Source organism: Olea europaea, unplaced genomic scaffold, assembly GCF_002742605.1.
Source record: "Olea europaea var. sylvestris unplaced genomic scaffold, O_europaea_v1 scaffold927, whole genome shotgun sequence".
NCBI classification, from domain to species: domain Eukaryota; kingdom Viridiplantae; phylum Streptophyta; class Magnoliopsida; order Lamiales; family Oleaceae; genus Olea; species Olea europaea.
In genome coordinates, this window is record NW_019267756.1 from 132,684 (window position 1) to 156,629 (window position 23,946).

The following is a 23,946-nucleotide window of genomic DNA, read 5'->3' on the forward strand; positions in this document are numbered from 1 at the left end:
TCGCAAGAAAAATAGAGTACAAAAAGTATTTACTCCCCTTACGATAATATCACTTGAAATATATGTTTCAAGCATATAAAACACTTTAAGGATAACATTAATAGTCATGCAAGATGAATTGACTATAATTACATTTCAAATTTCATGTATCATTAGGTTGACAAGATATGGACTTGTGATTGTATCCATCGCTATCTTCGCAAAATTTATTATGTTAAAAAGCCATGCATTAAATGCTACAATTTCATTTTTCTCATTTACTTTTCATATGAATATACATCTTTCGATTTTTGGATTACTGCTATCAAAATTTCAAGTTTCTCTAGTAAAATCAATTTTACTAGGATTGCGTCATTTATTTGGTCAATTATTTCTTGGATCGATATACTTCAATGAATTTATTTTGATATCCTTGTTGTTCATAAATATGAAATAGTACATTTGTACAAAAATATTGCTGACAACTTTTTCTTTTCAATTCTATTTCTTTCTCTTAAAGATATAACTTATTGAGATATCTCAATTTGCAATATTTAAGGTACCTCGACCTCTTTTTGCAATTTTACATTTTGTTACTACTCTCCAAGAGGATATCCTCTTAATGGGACCATCTTCCTTATATGCTCAATTTTTCTTTTGGAATTTTTTTCTTAGAATCGAACGTATTCATGCTTCAAGCGTGCCCCCGATTTATTGGATATGATATTATCGAACTGGACTTTAATTTGAGTTGTAGCATTTTAAAGCTTTTATGTGAGATAATGTTAATCTCTTTTATTAGAAAATGTATCTAAATGAATTGTCTTTCGAACTTCTTGTTCGAATTATCTTTTACGAGTATCTAGATAATATAATGATAATTTTGTGCATTATTTTCTGCTTCTTAATTTCTCCCCCTGATATTGAAAAAAATTGTTCAATCAAATTGATAGTTAGCAAACCGCACAATAAAATATCACTCCTTTATGTTTAAGATATTTTGTAAGGGTTCAAATTCAAAGCATTTGTAATATATGTTTCAGTGCATTTTGTTGGAACAATTATAGATGTGTGACACTTTCAAAAATCATTGTACGTAAAATATTAAGATTTGACCATAAGCTAATTGTAATTGAAAGAACTTTGATATCAATATGAAGCGTAATAGCATTCCCTAAATAAAAATGAGAAATACTTTGTTCTAAATAGTATTGATAAATAAATTAATTTGGAAGTACTTAAAATAATAGTTTTAAAGCATTTATTGACATTTCAACTAACACATTAAAATATTGAGATTTATGTTCATTAACATTAACAAGACACACTGTCTTGATTGTATAATCTAAAATTATGGTCGTAATTTAAAATTTAAGCAGTAAATTTTCAAACATCAAGTTGTGAACATTATGTAATCACATAATAGATGTATCAAACCTATTAGGTATAGATAATATTTAGATGGTCAACATGGAGGATGACAGTACCCTTTATCACCCTAATTAATTTTAAAGAATATAGAGAATTCAAACCATACTTTAATTAGTGATGGTTAATGGGCAATTTTCAATAAAAAGAACAACATTATATAGGAATTAATTGGATTGAAAAATCTTTCGATTCTCCGTCAAATGTCCATTGCATTCTCAATTCTATATCATTACTTATCTAGTGATTGTCCAATTGGTCTTTTCAACCAATAATACATTTAATAATTGAACTTCTAATTCAATATAATATTTGATTCAATTGTATCACATATTTTAGAAGCTTAGTATATTTATATTTAATCAAGAATAAATTATTATCAATAGTAAAATTTTATTTTTCCACATAATGAAGTATTAACATTTCTATAATATCAAAACAATATTCTTCTGAAATATTGATATATACTTGGTTATAATTACTCATGAGTAATAGAATATTATTCTTTATGAATATTGATACATTTAAATTAATCATAATATTCTTCTAAACTATTAATATGTTCAAATTTGTGCTTATTCAGGAACACAATACGTTAAGCTTCTTGAATATTGAAATTGTAATGTTCTACTCTTCAAGAGCAAATGATATTCTTTCTAGAACATTTTTATAAGGTGTGTTGTGTTTTCTAGAGCATCGACATCATATTCATTTTTACAAATACAATTTCATATTTGCTTATTCAGGAGTATTGTAAATAAAAAAGATTTAACTAATCAAAAGCTTCACAAATATAATATATAATAGAAATAGAAAGACTTTTAAAAAATAGACTTACTTGAATTTGAAAACTTTAGAAAATTCTGAAGAGTTGACAAATCTCATATTTTTCAAAGAAGTCAATTTGAAAATTTTTGTAATATTTTAGAAGTTCTCTACTGTTCACGTAGATGTTTATCAAAAATGAATCGTTAAATTTAATCATAACCACTGGATTTGAAGATAAATGAATTAGGAACGTTCTATTTAAATTACATGATGATCGGACCATTGAATGATGAGATATAAATGTTTTGATAACAGTGCACAGGCTATCTAGATCTTGCGAATTCTTGCAACGTTGATCTTGAATTTTCTCTCTTTTTTGATGAGCTTTTTTCATACTAATAAAGTATTAGGACATAAAAGTAATAGAACAAGAAGAGGTAAAAACTCAATTGTACATTTTAATGAGAATCAAGATCTGCATTTATAGTGTTCAAAATGAAAGATACAATCTCAGTAGAATCGGTTCTTCTGGGTAAATAGGACTTATCTATGTATTATAATAAGACTAAATTTCATTAATAACTATCTCATAATTTTAAAATAAAAAATTAATTTAAATCGCATATTTTATGAGATTCACAAATTTTTAATCATACATTTTATTAATTTTTATCGAAGTCTAGTAAAAATCTAATTTTTAATTACATCGAACAAAGGCTAAGTAATTTTAATATAAATAGTTTTTTTACTAAAAAATTAAACTTTGATAAGTAGTGATGCAAACCAAAATAACAATATTAGCTATGAAATCCACAAGAGATTGAATTGAACCCAAAAAAGTCAATAAATCAAAGTTTTGAGTTTGATTTGAAAATTGAACCAAGTAACCAATGCAATCATCGACAATATATTGACCTTTTGATTACAAGACTCACGAATCTCACCCAGATTATTTGAATGCCACAAGAAATAATTCTTGATAAATTCAAAATTTGTTCAATGAAGAACAAGAAATTGAAAGCAAAATATGCTCACAAAATTAATCTCTCTATTGATATGTATGAAAGTTATTTATATTATAGAATAATAAGTCCTATATATAGATAACCCATAAATCCCTAGCTTAAATGGAAATAAAATCTAAAAGGTTACAAAGATACCAAAAAAGGAGTTCTGAAATAATTAGAAACTTTTGGAATTTTTTTAAATTCCGTCTGGAACATGCATTATGCGACCACATAGTGTCTCAGCTTGCGGTCGCATAGACTAAGTAAAATTCAACTAGTGATTCCTTGCTTCACTGCATGTCGTCTCATGCATGGATAAGCTATGTGACCGCATAACTTATTCGCCCGATCTCTTCATCCATTGCGTAAACCAAGTTGAACCAACGGGTATCCGCTCCCGAACCCAATATGAAACTTGTTCCTTTGTTCGCCAAAATCGACATTTCATCAATTGCAGCTTGAATGACAATTACATCGCTTCTTTGACCTTCTTTGCTCCCGATTGAGTCATGACCATATTTCAACAATCAATGCTTCCTTACCAGAACTTGTATTCGATGCCCTTGTTCCTTGGATCACATTATCCACTCCCTCTTCGAAATGATTGGACCTCGATTCTTCGAATCCGTACCTATATCAAAGAGAGAAATATTAAACACATTAAAAAGTAGCTGAAATATTATACTCACCAGAAAGATATAATTTGTAGGCATTGTTATTAATCCTTTCAAGGATTTGAAATGGACCATCTCCCCATGATTATAACTTTTGATTTCTTTGTTCTGAAAAGTGTTCATTTCTCAAGTGTATCCAAACCCAATCACCGAGTTCAAATGTAATGCACTTCCGACCTTTCTTTACTTGCAACATATAGTGTTTGTTTTTCTTTTCAATTTGCATTCTTACCTTCTCATGAAGTGACTTCACTAAGCCTTCTTCTTTCCATCTAAATTATCTCGTTCATTAACAAGTAAAAGAATTAAATCCAAAGGTGTTAGTGACTGAAAACCATACACAATTTCAAAAAGTGAAAATGAATTAGTAGAATGTGTGGCCCTATTGTATGAAAAATCAATAAATGGTAAGTGCCCTTTCCAACTCTTCAAATTTTTATTAACTATAGTGCGTAGCAATTGTATCATGTCATATTCACCACCCCAATTTGTCCATCGGTTTGTAGATGACAAGTTGTAGAAAACAATAATTTTGTACCTAGCTTATTTCACAAAACCCTCCAAAAGTGGCTAAAAAATTTGACATCCCTATCCGACACAATGCTTCTAGGAACCTCTTGTAATCGCACTACTTTCTTAAAGAATAAATTTGAAATATTAGTGGCATCGTCAGTTTAATGACATGGAATGAAATGTGTCATTTGACTGAATTTATCTACCAACACCAATATTAAATCTCGTCCCTTCTTAGTCTTAGGTAAACCCAATATAAAATTCATAGATATGTCAACCCAAGGTTCACTAAGAACAGGCAATAGTGTACACAACCCTTGAGATAAAACCTTAGACTTAGCCTTTTTACGAGTGATGCATCGACTACAAACTCGATCAACGTCAATTTTCATCCTAGGCCAATAAAAATGTTCACATAACATCTCTAAAGCCTTCTGAATCCCCAAAATACCTCATTAACCCCCCCCTCCCCCCACACTATGTGTTTCTCTTACCAATAATTTTCTCATTGAACACTCAGAAACACACAGTTTATTTTTTTGAAATAAATACTTATCATGTCTAAAGAACATATCTACAGCCCCTTTATTACATGATTCATATATGTTGAAAAAATCTGGATCATTAGCACACATAGACTCGAATAAGTGCATACAACTTCTTATCATATATAGGATAATTAAGAGTTGCTCCACTTTGCTTTTCACTAAAGTGAGCTATCGATCTTTTATTCTACATTAAAATAGCTTCAATACCTATTCTTGAGACATCACATTCAATCTCAAAAGTTTTGTCAAAGTCAGGGAGTTCTAAAACTGGTGTTTTACACTACTTATCTTTAATAGTGTTAAACAAATGTTCTTGTTCAACGCCTCATTGAAATCCTACACTCTCTTTGACAATTTTCGTGAGTGGTATGGCAATTGTGCTAAAAATTTTAACAAATTGCCTATAGAAACTAGCCAAGATGTAAAAGCTCCTTACCCCAATTATGTTTTTAGGTGTTGGCCATTCTTTGATAGCCTTAATTTTCTCCTCATCTACTTCTATTTCCTTTGCACTAACCACATACCCAAGAAAAAAAATTTCCATGCAAATTGTACACTTTTTAAAGTTAGCTTAAAGTTGTTCTTGCCTTAAGACTATAAACACTCATCTTAAATGCCATATATGCTCATCAAGGCCCTTACTATAGATCAAAATATCATCAAAGTAAACTTCTACGAATGCATGCAAAACATAGTTCATTAATCGTATAAATGTGCCAGGTGCATTAGTAAGTCCAAATGGTATAACTAACAACTCATACAACCCATATTTAGTTTTAAGAGCAATTTTTCATTCATCTCCTTCCCTCATCCTAATTTGATGATAGCCACTTTTAAGATCAATTTTACAAAATATGCACGCGCCATGTAATTCGTCTAACATATCATCTAAACTAGGGATAGGATCATGATACTTTACCTTTATATTATTGATGGCTCGACAATCCACACACATCTTCCAGATTCCATCTTTCTTTGGCACAAGTAGCATTGGCACGATACATGGATTCATACTTTTTCTCACAAACCCTTTGCTCATCAATTCCTCTACTTGCTTTTGAAGTTCCTTGGTCTCCTCGAGATTATTTGGGTAAGTAGGTCGATTTGGAATGAAAACTCTGGTACAAAATCAATTTGGTGTTTAATACCCCGAATGGGTTGTAACCCACTGGGCATGTCTTTCTTGAACACATTTTGGAATTCCTGCAACAAAGAAGTAGCCAAACTAGGAACGAGTATGTTAGATTCCTCAAAATTGATGAGTAATTCTTTATAGACCAACAAGATCATTTGTTGTCTCTCAACTATTGCCTCTCTTCAACTCACCCCCTTTTGCAAATAAATTCACTTCTGATTTTTTTCTCCTTTTAGAAGACACCTTTTTTTTTTTGCTTTTGTGGTTCTACTCTTTTTTCTCACTATTAACCACCTTAGTATTTTCTCTTTTGCTCTCTAGTTCTCTCAATCTTTTTTCTTTCTCACATTTTAATTCAATTTGATTTTCATACACTTGTGCTGGTGTTAATAACGTAAGAGTAATAGGTTTTTCATCCTTGTTGAAGCTATACCTATTTTTGTAACCATCATATATCATCTTCCTATTTTTGTCATGATTTTCCCAACAAAATGTGCCCGCGTGCATAGAAACCACCACATTGCACATCACTTTATCATAATAGCTTCCAATTGACAAGCTCACAAATACTCTCCTATTGACCTTAACCTCTCTATATTCATTTAACCATTGCAATCTGTAAGGTTTAGGATATCTTAGCTAGGGTTGGCAATGGGCCGAGCCGCTCAACCTATCTATCCACGAGCTCGGATCGATCCACAAGCTCGTGAGCTTACTAGCTCAAGAGTTTTTTATTTTTTTGACTCTTTTGTTCCCATTTTTTTACGAGCTCATAGGCTCATGAGCTTTAGGCTCGTGGGCCTTTGCCTACGAGGCCCACGAGCCGCTCGTCCATAAGAGAGTCGAGCAGGTGCAGCTAGCTTAGAAACTAGGCTCGCTTAGTTCATACTCAGGCTCGTCCAAATACGAGCTTGAGTCACTTGGCTCAATTGCCATCCCTCGTTTTAGCATGGTTAACCCAAATTTCTCAACAAGTGTAGTGTTAGTTACATTAGTACAATTACTACCATTAATAATCATGCTACATACCTTGTTGTTGATGTGGCACCTCGTATGGAATACGTTCTCCCTTTGTTGCTCCAAGTCATCGGCCTTGATTTGAGTACTAAGAGCTTGCCTCGTAATTAATGACTCTCCCACAACATACTCCAACCTTTTCTCCATCACTAGCTTCTTCCAATTCCGACATGTCACTATAGTCCTCGTCACTATCGCTCACCATTTTTCCAATGTCTTACAAAATCATTGCCCTTTTATTTAGACATTGAGAAGCAATATATCCTGACCCCAAACGCCTGAAGCATTTGATGTCTTGACTCCTAGATGATTAGAACTTCGCATTGGATATGACCTTGGTAGCACTTTTTTCTTTTCCCTTTGGGGGTTCAGTTCTACCCTTCAAAACAGCACTACCTTTCTCGTTGTTGTTCCACTTCGATTTTCAAAAAGGGTTAGAACTAGATGGATACCTAGTTGTCCCCCCTCTTCAATTGCTTTTCCACATTTATAGCTTCATGTTGCACGTCCTCTAGCTCCACATAATGTTGCAATTCCACTACATCTGCTATTTCTCTATTCAAACCATTAAAAAATCGAGCTATAGTGATCCTCCTCAACATTCACTTTAATCATCATTATCTTCATCTCCTTATGGTAGTCCTCCACACTCCTAGACACTTGGTAGATACTTTGTAATTTTTGATGAATCTTCTTCCTATAGTAATGACTAGGCACGAACATTTTCCTCGTGATAGCCTTCAATTCTTCACGTGTTAATTGGCCTTTCATGATTCCTCCTCCTAAATATCACTACTTGATCCTGCTAAGTAATAGCATAATCGGTGAACTCAAGTATCGTAATCTTTACCTTCTTTTCCTCCGAATAGTTGTAACAATCAAATATCAATTCTACATTTTTCTCCCACTCCAAGTAGGCTTTCGGATCACTCCATCCTTTGAATGACGGAATTGTCATTTTGATATTGCCTATATTGCCATCAACTCTATCTCTAATAGGTTATCTACCCCTCTTTTCATGCCTATCTCATCTATCTCTTATTCTTCCTAACTCCGCATCCACCAATGTCCATTCATCAATGTCATTACCCACTTCATATTTTACGTAATTCTCTATCCTAGGCTCGTGCCTACCCTGTCTCCTTGCATTGGGAACTCCCCTACGTAAATTGGCAAGCAATGGGTCTTGTCGTTCCATCTACGCCTCATGCTTATCCAACCTGTTTGTCACATCTTCAAACAACCTCTTAAACCATCGTACCACCTCCTCCAACATGTTGACTTGGTTGTTCCTGCTTGATGTTGAATCATCTCAATTTGACATCCTAATCTAAAGTAATATATGCCTCATGTGCTTACACTCATTCATCACTCAAATTGGCTTTTTTTCTCTAACAGTCTCACCATTCTTGTCTTTTTCTACTCTGTGCTTTCACCTAAGTACTTTAAAAAATTAATTTAAACTCAACCAAGTTTTATTTTTTGAAGAATTCAGACTAGGATAAAGGTGAGAATTTATAATTTAGAAGACTAATAAAGAAGAAACGAGCAAAGAAATTTGGACAGTTTTGAATGAGAACAATATTAATTCAAGGTTGTAGTTCTTGAATTTTGGGTTTGACAAGACTGATATACATATGTATTTTCTCTGCTTTTTTTTACTCAAAGAAGATGAAATCGTATACTGCTGGTAATTTTCGAAATAAATAATAATAATATTTTTTTGCTCGAAAATTCAACTATGATACCAACGAAAGAAATGGAAACTGATTTGGATGCTAGATGAGCACAAAAAGAACTTTTGGATTTTTTTTGTAGTTTTATAATTAAAGACTCAAGAAGAACAAAAAACGCGAAGAACAAAGGAAAAGAGAAAAAAAATGATTTAATCTTGATTTTTGAAGTCCAGACTCTGATACCAATTAATGCGAACCCACATAATAATAGTAGCTATGAAACCCACAAGAGATTGAATCAAAAATGAGAAAGCCAATAAATCAAAGTTTTGATTTTGATTCAAAAATATTGAACCAAGTAATCAACACAACCGTCAACAATATGTTACCCCTTGATCACAAGGCTCACGAATCTCACTCGAATTGTTTGAATGCCACAAGAAATAATTTTTGATAAGTTCATAATTTGTTCAATGAAGAATAAAGAATTGAAAGCAAAATATGCTCACAAAATTAAGCTCTCAATTTATATGAATGAAAGTTATTTACAATGTAGAATAATGAGTCTTATATATAGAAAACTCATAAATCTCTACTTTAAACGAAAATAAAGTCTAAAAAATTACAAATATGCCAAAAAATTAGAGTTCTAACATAATTAGAAAATTTGCAGAATTTGGAAAAATTCCATCTCGAACATGCACTTTGCGATCACATAGTCTCAACGAGCGGTCGCATAGACTAAGTAAAATCCACCCAGAGATTCACTGTTTTACCAACATACAATCGCATGCATAAGTAAGCTATGCAACCGCTATTCGCTCGGTCTCTTCATCCATTACGTAAACCAAGTTAAATCAACAGGTTTTCATTCACGAGCCCAACATGAAACTTGTTCTTTTGTCTGCCAAGATCGACGTTTCATCCATTGCAGCTTGAACAAGCAATCTCATCACTTCTTTGACCCTCGTCGCTTGCGACCAAGTCATCGGTCCTTTTTCGACAATCAACGGATCCTTGCGTGGATTTGTATTCGTTGCCCTCGTTCCATGGATCACATCAAATAGATTAATAGTTTCATTTAGAAAGATGAATTGGTTTCATATTAAAAAATTATTCAAAATCTTCTTTATAGGGTATGAGTGTACAAGTCATATAATCTACAACCTGTTTGAGTCGATATGGACTCAATGTTAGTGGTCCAATTGTGGCATTTAATGGTGTGTTATGTACGTCGTGAAAGAAATCTTTCAACTAATATCAGCGGGGAAAGAATTGTGGCAAATAAAGCTCATCAAACTAAGAGTGGTAACATTCTGAAAAGAAAATCAAAGGTTAATAGAAGGGAAATTGACGGAAATTTAAGAACGTCTAATAGAATGAGAATTTATACTCCGCTATGAGGTCATTGTATGACACCACTACTAGTTGAATTAAAAGAAGAGACTGTTTTACATTTTTCTTTAATTGAAAATTAGAAGAATGTGACATATCGAAATAAGGAATAGTTTAGTTGCATAGTATTATAGATCGAAATAAATGAAATTTGCAATTCTAAAGTTGAAATAGAGAAGGTCTTAAAGAATAATTAGCACAAAACGTCATCATCATTTACATTCATTGCCCAAATTATTCCTATTGGTTTAAACTTGACATTTGCACTCTTATTTCAACAATTTTTTGCGAAGTTGAGAATTTTCGTCTCATCGTGTCATTTCCTTCCATTAAATATGGATAATTGAAATGAAAGAACATAGAAATTCTCGTATTTTGTGGCGGAAATGAATGAAAAGCAATTGGCGTAAAACTTCCTATATTTTGCCTTTATTGCATAAATTGTCCTTGTCGCTTCAATTTTAACATTTTAGACCTCATATCGACTTTTATTTGCACAAAAGGTTCGTACCGACTATTTTCTCCATTAAAGTATTTAAAACAACTAATTTGTCATCCTCTTTAAACAAACAAATAGAAAAGAAAGAATGAATGTGTGTGTGTATTATTACAGCTAGAGTTCTAATCTTTTTAAAAAGTACAAACGGGTTTCACATAAAAAAATATCAAACGTACTAATAAAAGAAAAACATTTCATCTTCCCAATTGACAACATCTACCCCTACCCATATGCCTATTCCCTCTCCCTCCCCTCAACCACCACCACCACCTCTTCCACCCATTCTCCTATCCCATTGCGACACAATCCAAGAATTTAGCCTTTTTTTCTTTTCTTTTTTTTTTTGCAATCATGTTTCATGTTGAAATATCTTTTTGTTTTCAATAAAGTTACAAGAATTTTTTAAGGATTTAAATATGTTCCAGCAAAGTCTTATTTCTATATTCTTGTTGCTGATTCTAGAAATATATTTATATTGTATATATCCACTGCATCGACTTTTGAATTTTTCTTTGATTTTGTTCAATTTTTTTTCCTCACAAAATTATATCAGAAGACGAGATTTCATCTTCCATTACATGGATCGTTTAAGATCTTAATTCAAACTCCAATCGCAACTATTCTAATTCAAACTCATCTAAGAGGAAAATAAATCCCTTTTTTTTTGGAAGATAAATTTATTTGTTAATATGTTTTAAATTACTTGAAATGGGACTCGTTTGAACTATCTGAAAAACTTAGGATTTTGACTACAATTATTTCTTTTTCATATATCTTTTTCTTTTCTATTTGTTTGTGGCTATATATATTCACACCACAATTTTTAATAACTAGACTATTTAATGTAGAGGTTCATAACATTTACACATTATCACATTTATATCTTAGACTTTTTTTAGCGCATTCTTATTTTTAAATTAACATAAATTATTTCAAATTATGGTTTCTTTTCAAAAAATAAAAATAAAATTAAGATGTAATAAAAAGACTAATTTGACCATTGTATTTATGAATAAGCAAAACAAATAATAATGTAAAAATGTAATTAAATATTTTACACTCATTTTGAAGCAGGTTAACCAAATTTTTTTGACAAAAACCATGATTAAGGACAAATTTTTTTGATTAATGAAATGTTAAAAATACAAATATGATGAAATAAAAAGTTAAAGATATAAATGTTGTAATGAATAAAAGGTTAATAACTTTTAGTATAATTAAAATGTAGAGTGTGTGTGTGTGTATATAATCACCATTTTTTTATTTTTAAAGAGGATGGTAAATCAATCATTTTACGATGCTTTGATGGAGGAAATAAATGGTAAGGACCTTTTGGGCAAAGAAAGGTCGATCTGAGAGTCCAAGTGCTAAAATTGAAATGATAGGAATGATTTGAAAAATAAAAACAAAAGGTCAAAAAAAATTTCACAAATTACTCATATTTGAAGGAATGAGACGGAAATGACCAACTCCACAAGGAAAGGCTAAAACGAGAGTGTAAATGTCAAGTTTGAAACGATAGGGACAATTTGTGCAATGAATACAAACTATGAAGATTTTTGTGCTAGTTATCAAGGTTTTAAATATTTTTCAAACGCGAGAAGAGTGTTAGTTAATTATATCTATTCATCTCTTCAATATTGAAAAATGGAGGAAAGTTACATTCATTTATTTATGAAATTTGAATGAAAGTTTGGCACTGACAACCGATCAAAGTGAAGCACTTTTTAATGCAATGCACCATAACAAGATGGATAAAGATGGGTGTACGGGCCTCACACATAAGGTGGGTTCCACACTTCATTAACAAAATATTCCAAAAATGCCCACTCACCCTTTGTTTGTAAGGAGCCTGTGAGGGTTCTGCCCTGGCAATACAACATCGTCCTAACAAAATAAAGACAACCATCTACCTTAGATTCTCCTAAACACCCCCCCCCCCCCCGGTCCCCCCGCAAAAAAAAAATGTAAGTCCCACAAATACATAATTATCGGATAGGTCCTCAACAGTGCAACCAAGGGTGATCGATAACATCGTGATAATATGAGACTTTTGTAACTGTGTAGAGAAGTACAAAAGATATAAACTCATATTTCGATCAATAAGGATTTATCTTAGAATGCATTATAGAAATTGGCACTCTACCAGGGTCGAAAAATCAGTTATTCAACCAACGAAAGTAATATACATAGATGACGAGTCAAGATGATATAATTTGTAGGGAATTAATTTATATTGTGTATATGATTTTTTATATAATTTAAGAGTTCAAATTTTCACCTGTAGTGAAAAAAATGAAAACTGAAAATTAACTGAACAATCTCGAATGGGATTGACTGAATATAATTATTGTAGCTTAAATAATATTAGTCCAGTCAAATCCCTTTGATAATTTCAGTAAAAACTATAAACTTAATCTCATTACTAATAATAGATACAAAAAGGACTAAATAGAACTGGAGTACGACCACCGTAGTTCATCATTGTGGCCGTCCCCTAGAATAGAAACGAGGGAATTGTTCTCTTGGCTTCTTGTTCTGATCAAAAAACTTATAATTTTATTCATGACGTGTTCATTCACTAACTGCAGTTTTGGAGACTCTCGAAGAAGATCCCAGGATTGGAATCTAGAAGGTTGAAGATCGATATTCAAGATTGAAACAGCAGTTGCTGTCAATAGGAAATAATTCAAGATTGAAGCAGCGATTGTTCGGATATTTGTATGGTAGATTTTCTCCTTTAATAATACTCTCTATTTAGAATGTCTGGTATGAGTAGCCTATGTGACAAATTGTTTAGTTGTTCAGTATATTTATATATGAATAATGTCGAAGTGCCTGAAATTGGGTGACCGACTCTCACATGGAGCGTGAACCCCACGTGAATAAAATAATGCCTGATCCTCTAGATGTGAGTGTTCGATCATCCTGCATGTTAACCATTATGTTTGTGTAGTATGGTCCTTTATATATTGGACAAACGTAGTAATCGGTTGTTACTTCTTTTTATATCCTTTTTTTTTTTTTAAATTTAATTGCTTTTGCTTTACGCGAATTGTGGAGGTAGGGGTCGTTAAAGCTACAGAACTGTCGATCTATAATTAATTAACAAGCGCATTAAAAGTGTGTGAAGTCTCATTAGCAGTGTCGGATCAACCACAATACGGGAGAAGTGCGAATTTAATTTTCTTCAAACGTTACAACACCATGATGCTTCATCAATATTAAGAAGATTAAAAACTATTATAGTTAATTAAAGCGTTTTAATTCTCATAATTATTGTTGGATTAAGTGCGACTTTATTTTTTGTTCAAAGGTTATATGGTGTCCTTGCATAAAAATTAAGATGTTAATTGAAATAAATAAATAAATTATTTTAAAGAATAAATGAAGTCATTGTTCGGCACTATGATTATAAATTATCATTATTATTGTTTCGAAACTTTTTTTTTTCCATTTTTTAAGTGGCTTTAATTCGGTAGGTTAACAAACAATTGTGTGGAGTATGCTAGTTTATAGAAAAGTTCGACTTTTGTTATGTTGTTCGATTTTATTAAATTTATACGTTCGTGTCTCGGCACATCAGTTAAGTTCATCAAGCATGTTACATAAATCTTGTGCCACTTGTCTAGTCGTATGCAACAGTTGAGAATCTTCCATTGCATAGTTATGAATAAGCGATAACTTCTAGTAATATTACTTCCCAATTTGCACTTGGATGACGAGATAGATGATAATAATAAAGATTCAAATAAATTAAAACTCTGATAGACAGCAAATGATCTTTGAACTTTTATTATGCATTTTACTGAACTACACAGCAGAAATGCAATGGAAAGATTAAGAAATACAGTTGGTTGGCTTGTGTATTCTTGTACTTAGAAGATATAACCTACACATGATTCAAATCCTGTAAAGAAAAGACAGTTACTGCGAGTCATACTCGCCCTCAGTCGTGTCATGTTCCTTCAGGGAATTCAGTGATTCCAGTGGAAGCTGGCTCCGGTACTGCTGCACTACCAGAACTGATGCCGTGGTCGAAAAATCTGGGGAAATTAATAAGTTCCCGACTGGCCCCAATTCCGGGCATTCCCTCCTTCTGTTAAAAGCTGCCACTAATTGACCCTCCGGCATTCTCCCCACGAGGAAGAGATTGCAACGGCTATACGAGCGAATCACGTCAATAGTTTCCTGAGCATCTTTTATCATCTTCTCTTCAAATTTGATTGAGCTGTCGTTTGATACTTTCTCCTTGACCTCTGCAAGGAATTCTTCATCCTCTGATCTAGCTTCAGGACGATCTTGATCGTTAATATCAAGTCTTACAGTCTCCCCGGCTACCTTATGGTCTGTAGTGAATTGAACGACGTTCAAATTGATGCCAGGGTGCTCAGCCATCCGTGCACCGTACGAAAGAGCTTCACGATCATCATTGCCTCCAAAGAAGAAGACTGCAACAGTATACTCAACATTGCTTGCAGACACATGTGAAGTCCCACCAAGCCCCCGGTCAACTAAAATACCAACAGAACACGGCGCATGCTCAAGAACCCTTCGGTTTACATGTCTCAAGTCAGCTCGTGTTGTTTCTAAATGTCCATCAAGTCTCTGATGCTTATGGAAGGGAAGAATTATCATTGCTACCCTCTTCTTCTCAGCGCTCGAACAGATGTCCTCGTGCATGCTGGACATTGCTGAGATTGCAGTTGTTGGTCGGATAGACACTTGGCTAAGGTGCTGGAATGCCTCAAAAGCAACGACAATTTGATTTGGATCAGAATCTTGCCACTTATTCCAAAATGGCATCCCATTTTTCCTCGCCTTATGGACCATTAATATTGCAGATGATCGTTCGGAAAGCTCCATCAAGTGCATAGCATAGACGCGAAGTCCTTCCCTCTTTCCAATGCCACGTGAAGCCTCCATGAGATTAATCAATGTGGGAACGTTTCTTGTACTCTGGAAACAGGTCAATATGCGAAGTTGACTACTTGTGTCCTTCCTCTTAATAGTTCGGTTCTTGTATTGTGATGTAGCCATTTGAGCCGGCTTGTATACTGATATAACAAGAGGTGTTGTCATAAATGTCGTGAATAAAGCCATTAAAACCATGATTGCAAACGTTTGATCATTCAGAACCTGAAAAGTAAAAGAAAAAGGAAAATGAACTCAAATATGGAATTGTGAATTCCAGTTCAATCTTGAGTTACTCAAATAGTCGAACATGAACTTACGCCTCGGTCTCTCCCAATGTTAAGGACAATGAGCTCCACTAAACCTTTAGTATTCATGAGGAAACCTAGAGTAACCGCCTCTTTAAAAGGCACCTTGTAGAGCATTGAGACTACAACAGTACCAACAATCTTTCCGAAACAAGCTGTAAAAATGACCAAAACAAGAAGACCCCATGATTGAGCGCCTTGAATGGTGGCTACATTTGTCTTCAGTCCACTTGAGACAAAATACAATGGAAGAAATAGGCCAGACACAAGATCCTCAACCTTTTCCACAAGAGCGCCTGCAAAGGGTCCCTCCTTTGGGACAAGAACTCCAAGAACAAATGCCCCAAAGAGAGCATGAATTCCTATGGAATCTGTCACAAATCCAGCAGCCAAAACAGCAACCAGTGTACCACATACATATATCTCATTTACTGGTTCACCCTCAGGGCAGCGTCGTGCCATCCATTTGAAGATAGGTGGGGCAACAAATATGCACAGAATTACGAAACCAGACCCACACAAGAAGACCCACAATGAAACGAGGGGAGAACTGTCTTTGCCTGACAGGGCAATAGCCAGAGCAAGTAGAATCCAAGCAGCCACATCATTGACTGCTGCAGCGGACATGGCTATTTGTCCAACAGTGGTGGTTAAAAGCTTAAGTTCTGCCAAAATACGTGCCAAGACAGGAAAGGCAGTGATAGAAAGTGCCACTCCCATGAAAACCAAAAATGGACCCTGGCTTACACCTTGGGAGATAGTTCCTCGAAGCACGTATGAGGTCCCAATTCCTAAAATAAATGGAACACTGATTCCTGAAAGGGCAATGCTTAACGCCTTTTTCCCAGTACTTTTTAGAGACCTTGGATCCAACTCAAGGCCAACAAGGAACAGAAAGAAAAGGAGACCAAGGTTGGCAAGGGTATCCAAAACTGTAAGGCTTCTGGGTGGAAAAAGGGCCTGAAGATACGTATGGTTGCGCCCTAAAGCCGAAGGACCAAGCAGGACTCCTCCCTACACAAACAGTATCATAAGTTAAATCTTCATAGTAATTGGCGGTACATAAATCATGCCTTGCACAAAATTAGCTTTTTGTATGTGGAAAATGTACATATGATGCAATATAAGAACAAGAGGAGCACAATGAAATTACAAAGGTACTCGTGTAACATTAAGCATAAAAAATTTCCGAACAAAAAATTCCAACACTTCAATGAAACTAATATGACCATAGAAGTATTGAATCTTTTGAATTTAAAAGTACCAGTGGTGTAATAAAACAACAATACTGACACTGAAAAATATCTTCCCAATGAAGTTTCTATAATCGCAAAACTTAGAGAAAATGTTTTTTCCCCTTGAAGAATAATAATCAGGACTAGGGAAAAAAGAATCACATCAGACAATAATGAGGTGCAAAATTATAAAATTGTTGTACCATAAGAAAATGAGTGGAGGTTATAGAAAATTACAACTATCTCAGCAATCACACGAGGCTGTCTTAATGGTCTGAGAAGATAGGCGAGCACTCGGGATAGCACTGCAACCAGGCATATTTGCAACATCACTAGAGGAAGTGCATAATCAAGAGGATTGTCCCCTTGAAAAGCCCCATCAGATGTGGCTTTCATGGGTGCTGGACATTTCACTGTTGTATTGGAAGCCATTTCCAGAATCAGCAGATTTTCACTTCAATGCCTGCGTGGAAGACCATTAGCAGGTAACAATCAGAAAATAAATTCCCTCAATATATTAACAAATTATTCCATTTCCACAGATACAAGTATTATGTTCCAAATTCTAAATATAATCAAGTTTTTAGCAAAATGGAACTCAATCAAGTGTCTTTTGTTAGAAAAATGGGAAAGTCTAACCTAATTCCTAATAATTAAGAGGCTATGATTTTGACTTGCCCTTGGACAAATGAGAATAACAATTAAGAAGTCACAAGCATTCGTTTACAGTATTCTCACTTTTTCAACGGTGCCTAAGATAAAATTTCAAAATACCACATTATGCTATTTTTAACTCTATACCGTGTAATGAACAACCATTATGGGGTGATTTATTAGTTGACTATTAAATATTGACCTCAAAAGAGAAAAGCAAGTTTATACATATAAAAGTGCTCCTATTTCCAAGTCCAACGCGTATACAAGTTCAAGTTGTACAAGAAAACATATTTATTATTATAGGCATACGTCCTTCACAGAAATTCAAAACTTAGAGCTCCCAGTTTTCAGATTATTTCGTCATGCGTAGAATTAAAAAAAGGGAAGAAAAGGTTAACTAAAGGAAGGCTGACTTGACTACTACTACCCCCCCCCCCCCCCTCTTTAACTAACTTCAACATAAATACTACTACCATCTAAATTATTAGGTGAAAGATAGAATCTGTTCATCCATTAGGCTTCGACTGTTTGATACAAAAATAGTTTTAACTAGGTATGATATGTAACTTTTGCAATAAGAGTAATACAAGGACTACATTGAACAGTTTGTCAACTTCCTGTCTTGGTCTAATGTGCTAAAACACTGCTTCAACTTTATCATTGGCCAGTAAAACCAGAACTTGCACGTATGAAGCCTCCCTCTGTCCCACGACCGCGTGCAGGGGTGGACCCAGGAGGAAAATTCAGTGCAGGTGAAACCAAAATATCTTAAGAAAAAATTCTGAAAACCTAAAATAGCCTAGAGAACAATTGAAAATCTGAAAATCGTGTGAGGGTGGCCGACCCCTCTGGGCCTCAAGTATGCTCGCCCCTGATTGCCTGGTTCACTTGTTGCACCGAAAAACTCTCATTTGTCCATTCGGAGCACAGTGCGTTTTAGGCGATAACTAATAGCTGCAAGCCTACTAATCTGCCAATTCGTCAAGAGTCGCAAAAGTTCATTAACAACTAATCAACTTGCTCATAAGCCACAGAATGAAAAGGAAAAAATCAATTACCTAACTCATTTTCTATAGTGTCTAAATGATACGGGGGGAAATCACAAAGAGACCCTCAAAAGTCTGAAAAGGAGAAACTATTCAACAATTTTGCAATCTAAATGATCACCAAGTCACGCGTTTTTGTTCCTTCGGATGCTGTGGAGAAGACGACAATAAAATAAAAATTATTTGACCATATCGTAATTCCACATGTGGGTCGCATAGCCGATCATCCCATGAAAATTGTGAAAAGATATTTGAATGCAAAAAAAAATACAAAAACAGTGGCATATTCGTCTTTATACATATGAATTTAATTCAAAACTTGCAGTGTGCAGATTACGTGTCTTCATTCGAGCCAAAACATGACAAAATTTTCTAATTCTGGGTTTCCATTTCCAAGATCAAATTATGCAGTAGTTCCAAAAAAGTAGATAATGTCAGTAATACCCTGGCCTTACCCTACCATTAAATTCACAAAACCGACGTATCTTCTTCCAATTCTATTCCAATTCCAATTCTTCAAATTCTGGGTCTTTCTATCAAGCCCTCGTAAACAAACTTTAATTTCGTTTGCGTTAAATTCCCATAACAAACTTAACCAAAAAGATATTTGTTAAAGAACACATGAATGTATGGCGTATTCATCCCCCATTCCGAACACTACAAAACCCATATATACGTGAATTTATACATGCATAGGATAGAAAGAGAATAAACCTGAACCCGTGAACTATCAGAGAAGATTTACATTTACGAGGATTTGTTTATCATCACCGCCAACATTTTTTTAAAATTCCCTTCCATTCAACTTCGTAAAAGGGTTAGCCGCTAGAGAAAGAGAGAAGTTTTAAGGGGACAGAGAAAAGAGATCCACAGATTATGGAATGGAAAGGGAGGGAGAAGGTGACTCGTAGAGTTGAACACACGGTCCTTCCATTGTTACATATTTGTAGAGCAGTTAATATTTTTGATATACCTATAATGCCCTTGTTGACTACCAGAAATACTTTTGACCGATACGAATGAACTTGGACATTTCCAACTCTTACGCTAAAACACCATTTTTCCCTGTGTTACACCAAATATTGCAATGTGCAATAATATTTACTTACACCATTTTACATCATATTTGATTAAAATCCTTTTTTCCATATTTTTATTTAGCACCAAATAAAGTTAAGAGTATCTGTATCATTTTATATTATACATAAATTTTAAAATTCTTAATTAATTAATTTATTATCTGTGTTATTTTAATACGTTGTTTTTTAATAACATGATTTAATAATTTCTTAATTGTGGCTATTTTATCAATTGTACTACTTTTTTTAATTTGTTGACGAATTTAATATTTTCATTAATGAAACGTAATTATATAAGTGGTTGTAAATTAAATAAATAAATAATTTTTTCGATAAATAAATTGTTATAAATAAAAAATGATTAAACACCATTTATTTGGGGTAATGGTTTGTAGATAATTTTTAGTTTGATGTAATATTTGATGCAAAACTTACCTCAAAATTTAGTGTAGGTTGGAGATGGCCTAATGGAGTTGAAATCTGTTGTGTGAAATTTGTTATATCTTTAATAATTTTTTCACACTTTACCACATTATTTTTCTTTAACAAATATGGTGTCGTCTTTTTATTTGTTAGGAACATGTGATGATCCAAGGTGTCAAAAATGAATGATCGACTGTCAATTAAATAACAAATTTGGTACGCGACACTTTAATATTATGAAATATATTTCATTTCTCTGTGGCACACATGTGACATTAAATGATAGGAACAACCAATTTATTGTACCTATCATTTAATATCACTCATTTTATATGTCGTTTATTGGTATCTATGTTGAAACGTAAACAAAATCTGTGATGCATAGCATTAGTATGTATAAAAAAATGCTCAGTTTCGAGTTTGGTACTTCGTTGAGTGATGTTACCCCTCCGAATGGTTCGATTTCAAAAAGAATGAAAATCGAACTAAGCACCAATGATTGTCTTAAAAGTTAATAATCACATCCAAAATCATAACAATAAGCCTCATTCAATGGCAAAAGAAAAGTTTCGTCTTCATACAAAAAATTGTCTATAAAAATAATTCGCCATAATAACAAATAAACTTAATTAATTAAAAATAGATGGATTACAAGTTCTAGGTTCTTGGTTCAAGGAACCATGATCGTTTAAATTTTAAGCAGAATCTCACCAGGCCGATCAATTTTGTTTCAGTACGATTGGTTTCGGATCTTTTGCCATTACAATAATTTTTAAAATTTCTATAGTTTAAATTGAGAAGATTCTATTTTCATTAATGATTCCTAAACCCGAAATCTTGATTACTAATGGTTGAAAGAATTTAAAATAAACCCAATAACGTGTATTAATTAATTTTAAAATCGGGCAATTAGTACAAAAAGGTCTTTACCTTTCAATATTATTATGCAAAACATCCTAACCTTTTATTTTTTGACATTTTCACCTCTATTTTCATATTTCATTATGGAAAAGGCCATTGTCATCCAATTTCTCAGTAAAAAAATGTAAAATGACAAATATATCCTCTTATTTAAATAAAACAAAAAAGAAATTAAAAAATTACGATTGTACTCTCAAACTTTTTAAAAAATTACAAATAAGTCCAAATAAATTATTAAAAAGACAATTAGCACAAAAAGTCATTACCTGTCAATATTATTATCTAAACATTCATACCTTTTATTTTTGAAATTTTCATATATTTTCACATTTCATTGCCGAAAATCATCATTTTCATTCATTTTTTTAATTAAAAGCTATAAAATGATAAAATACACTCCTATTTAAATGAAACAAAAATAAAGAAAAGAAAAATAAAGAACAAATTGTCTCAATTTTTCAAAAAAGTACAAATAAAATTACATTTTTTAATTATTTATTTGGAATTTATTTGTACTTTTTGAGAACAATTGTAAGTAGCAACAAGTAAAAGAAAAGAAAGAGTTGGCAAAATTAGGTACTTGTTATTGTAATTTTATTTTTTCGATCCTGAAGCCAAACCTTTCCACGTGCTTAAAAATTATAATAATATGTACAAAATAATATGCAATATATAAATTATGCTTGTCCTAATTGGGAAATGTCCTCCAGTATTTAAATTATCGTTGTGCTAATTGGGAAATGTCCTCCATTATTTAAATTATGCTTGCCCAAATTTAGAAATATCTTCCTTTCAATGTGAGGAATGGCGTGAGCACATGAACACTATGATTAATGATGCTACATTTTCCATATTCAATGAAAATCAAGAAAACTCCAATTTTCAAGAAAAGTAAGAAAACCAAATTTCATGTAAAATTTTGCTATCAAACACCACAAAATGGGTAGAAAATAGAATTTCCATTTTTCATGGAATTTGATCCTATTGAACATGGCCTAAGTCAATATTCACATGTCCCATTTTTTTATGATTTTGTAATTTGTTAGCATGTTAATTTGCAAGTCAAGTCAATTTTAACAGCTGTTTCACTCTGAACCTCACATAAAAAGTGCCTCAACTGGTGAAGTTACCTTCTAAAGAAATCACATTCCCCCTGTGCCCTTTGCATAATTTTCTTGCAGATCCCATGTTCATGCACCCATGATCCATGATCAATAAACGAGTATCAGGCCTAGCCCACCAGAATATACCATCAAAAAGTCAATCTTTTTTCGTGGGCCCCCATACATGCAATTTTCAGCTCTGTACACTCGTGTATTTTATAAGCTGTTTAAAAACGACGAAACATGCGGAGAGGAATTTAAGATGTACAATAATAAATAGATCTTGTAGCACTCATTTGAAAGGGTATTAGGGTCTTTTAATAATTATATTTTGTCTCTAATGAGTTTTTAGTGCCAGCATATTTATAAATTGTACACATGAATACGAGCTTAACTACAATTAAAATATAATCTAACTAATAAAAATTATAGTAACAACATAATCACCCTAAAATAAATGGTTGCAATTATTTTCTTAATTTTTTTTTTTGGTCGAATTCTTATTTTCAACTTTTCATTAATTAGTACATTTCATCCTTGATTATGATATATCATAGGGGTGGGCAAAAATCAAACCAACCCGTGTAAAATCAATTGAATTGAACCAACCCGACCAATTTGGGTTGATTTTTGCTTATTTTTTAAGTGGGTTCGATTTTTTTGCATGGGTCGGGGTGGGTTGGATTATGGGTTGAACCATCAAAACCGACAAAAATCACCCAACCCGGACTGCATAATTAGAAAAAATTTTAAAAAATGAAAAAAAAAAAAAACATAAAAAAGGTAAAATCTCGTACTTCCCTCAAATTCTATCCACTCAAATGTTGAAGCAATAAAGCCTTAAACCTAAACGCTCTCTGCCTCTCTCATTCTCTCTTGCCAAATGCCAAATGTTAAAGACCTAATCTCGTCGTCGACTCTATTTCCGATCAAATTGTCGACATCGGTTGCTATTTCCTTGAATAGTATTTTCAGTCCAAATAATTATGACTCTGTAGTTCATTCCTGATATCAAGTCCGTAATTTTTTAAGAGTCTCCATTAACTGTGCTATTTTAAGATACATATATTATCATATGTTTTAATGATTTTTTATCATACCTTGTTGCTTCTTTTTATGCTGGTGTTATGCAACGTTGAAAGTTTTATCCTACTGTCTATTTTTTTGAGTTTAAATACCAATAATGCTATTGGAGTTGGGGAAAATTGTTGACTGTGAGTTGAAACTTTGACTGCAATGTAGGAGGTTTAGGCTCTACTTTTATCGATGTTTTGAGCTATTATTGGAATGATTCGTTGCTAAGTTTTTTATGGATATTTGGTGAGCTGACCAACCCGACCCGACCCGACCAAAACTTGGTTGGGTTGGGTTTCGACCTTTGCATGGGTACGTTTAATTTCATATCAAACTGATCATGTTAGGTTGGTTTGGGTTGGAACAAAAATCTACCCAATACAATACAAGCCCACTCCTAAATATATGTCAAAATACTTTGTTTTTATGCTTCGGAATGATGGAAAAATATTTTTCGTACTTTTTTATTTTTTTTTTAAAATATGATGAAAAAAATAAGTTTTTGTACACTATTTTAACGAACTTTTTGGACATAAACTATTATCAT

At 33.0% G+C, this 23,946-nt stretch overlaps 1 protein-coding gene across 4 annotated transcripts; it reads right to left on the bottom strand.

The window, feature by feature from the left end:
- Positions 1-14,407: 14,407 nt before the first annotated feature.
- LOC111392397 (cation/H(+) antiporter 18-like) lies at positions 14,408-19,699 on the bottom strand. Of its 4 annotated transcripts, XM_023017737.1 has the most exons (6): positions 19,514-19,699; positions 18,812-18,949; positions 18,350-18,723; positions 17,334-17,559; positions 15,874-16,875; positions 14,408-15,778 (listed from the first exon to the last, which is right to left on the bottom strand). In XM_023017737.1, exons 4-6 carry the CDS (start codon positions 17,526-17,528, stop codon positions 14,567-14,569), a joined length of 2,409 nt encoding a protein of 802 aa, XP_022873505.1. In that variant the 5' UTR covers positions 17,529-17,559; positions 18,350-18,723; positions 18,812-18,949; positions 19,514-19,699; the 3' UTR covers positions 14,408-14,566. The 4 variants fall into 4 exon arrangements, with proteins under 4 accessions (XP_022873505.1, XP_022873507.1, XP_022873506.1 ...); XM_023017739.1 differs by lacking the exon at positions 18,812-18,949; XM_023017738.1 differs by lacking the exon at positions 18,350-18,723.
- Positions 19,700-23,946: the final 4,247 nt, after the last annotated feature.

Bases quoted from the DNA above. Each gene is read 5' to 3' on its own strand.
- LOC111392397 (XM_023017736.1), bottom strand. From the start codon at position 17,528: ATGGCTTCCAATACAACAGTGAAATGTCCAGCACCCATGAAAGCCACA. The intron at 16,876-17,333 runs GTAATTTTCTAT...CTGTTTGTGTAG, and splicing joins GTGTGATTGCTGAGATAGTT to GGAGGAGTCCTGCTTGGTCC. The intron at 15,779-15,873 runs GTAAGTTCATGT...TTTACTTTTCAG, and splicing joins ACATTGGGAGAGACCGAGGC to GTTCTGAATGATCAAACGTT.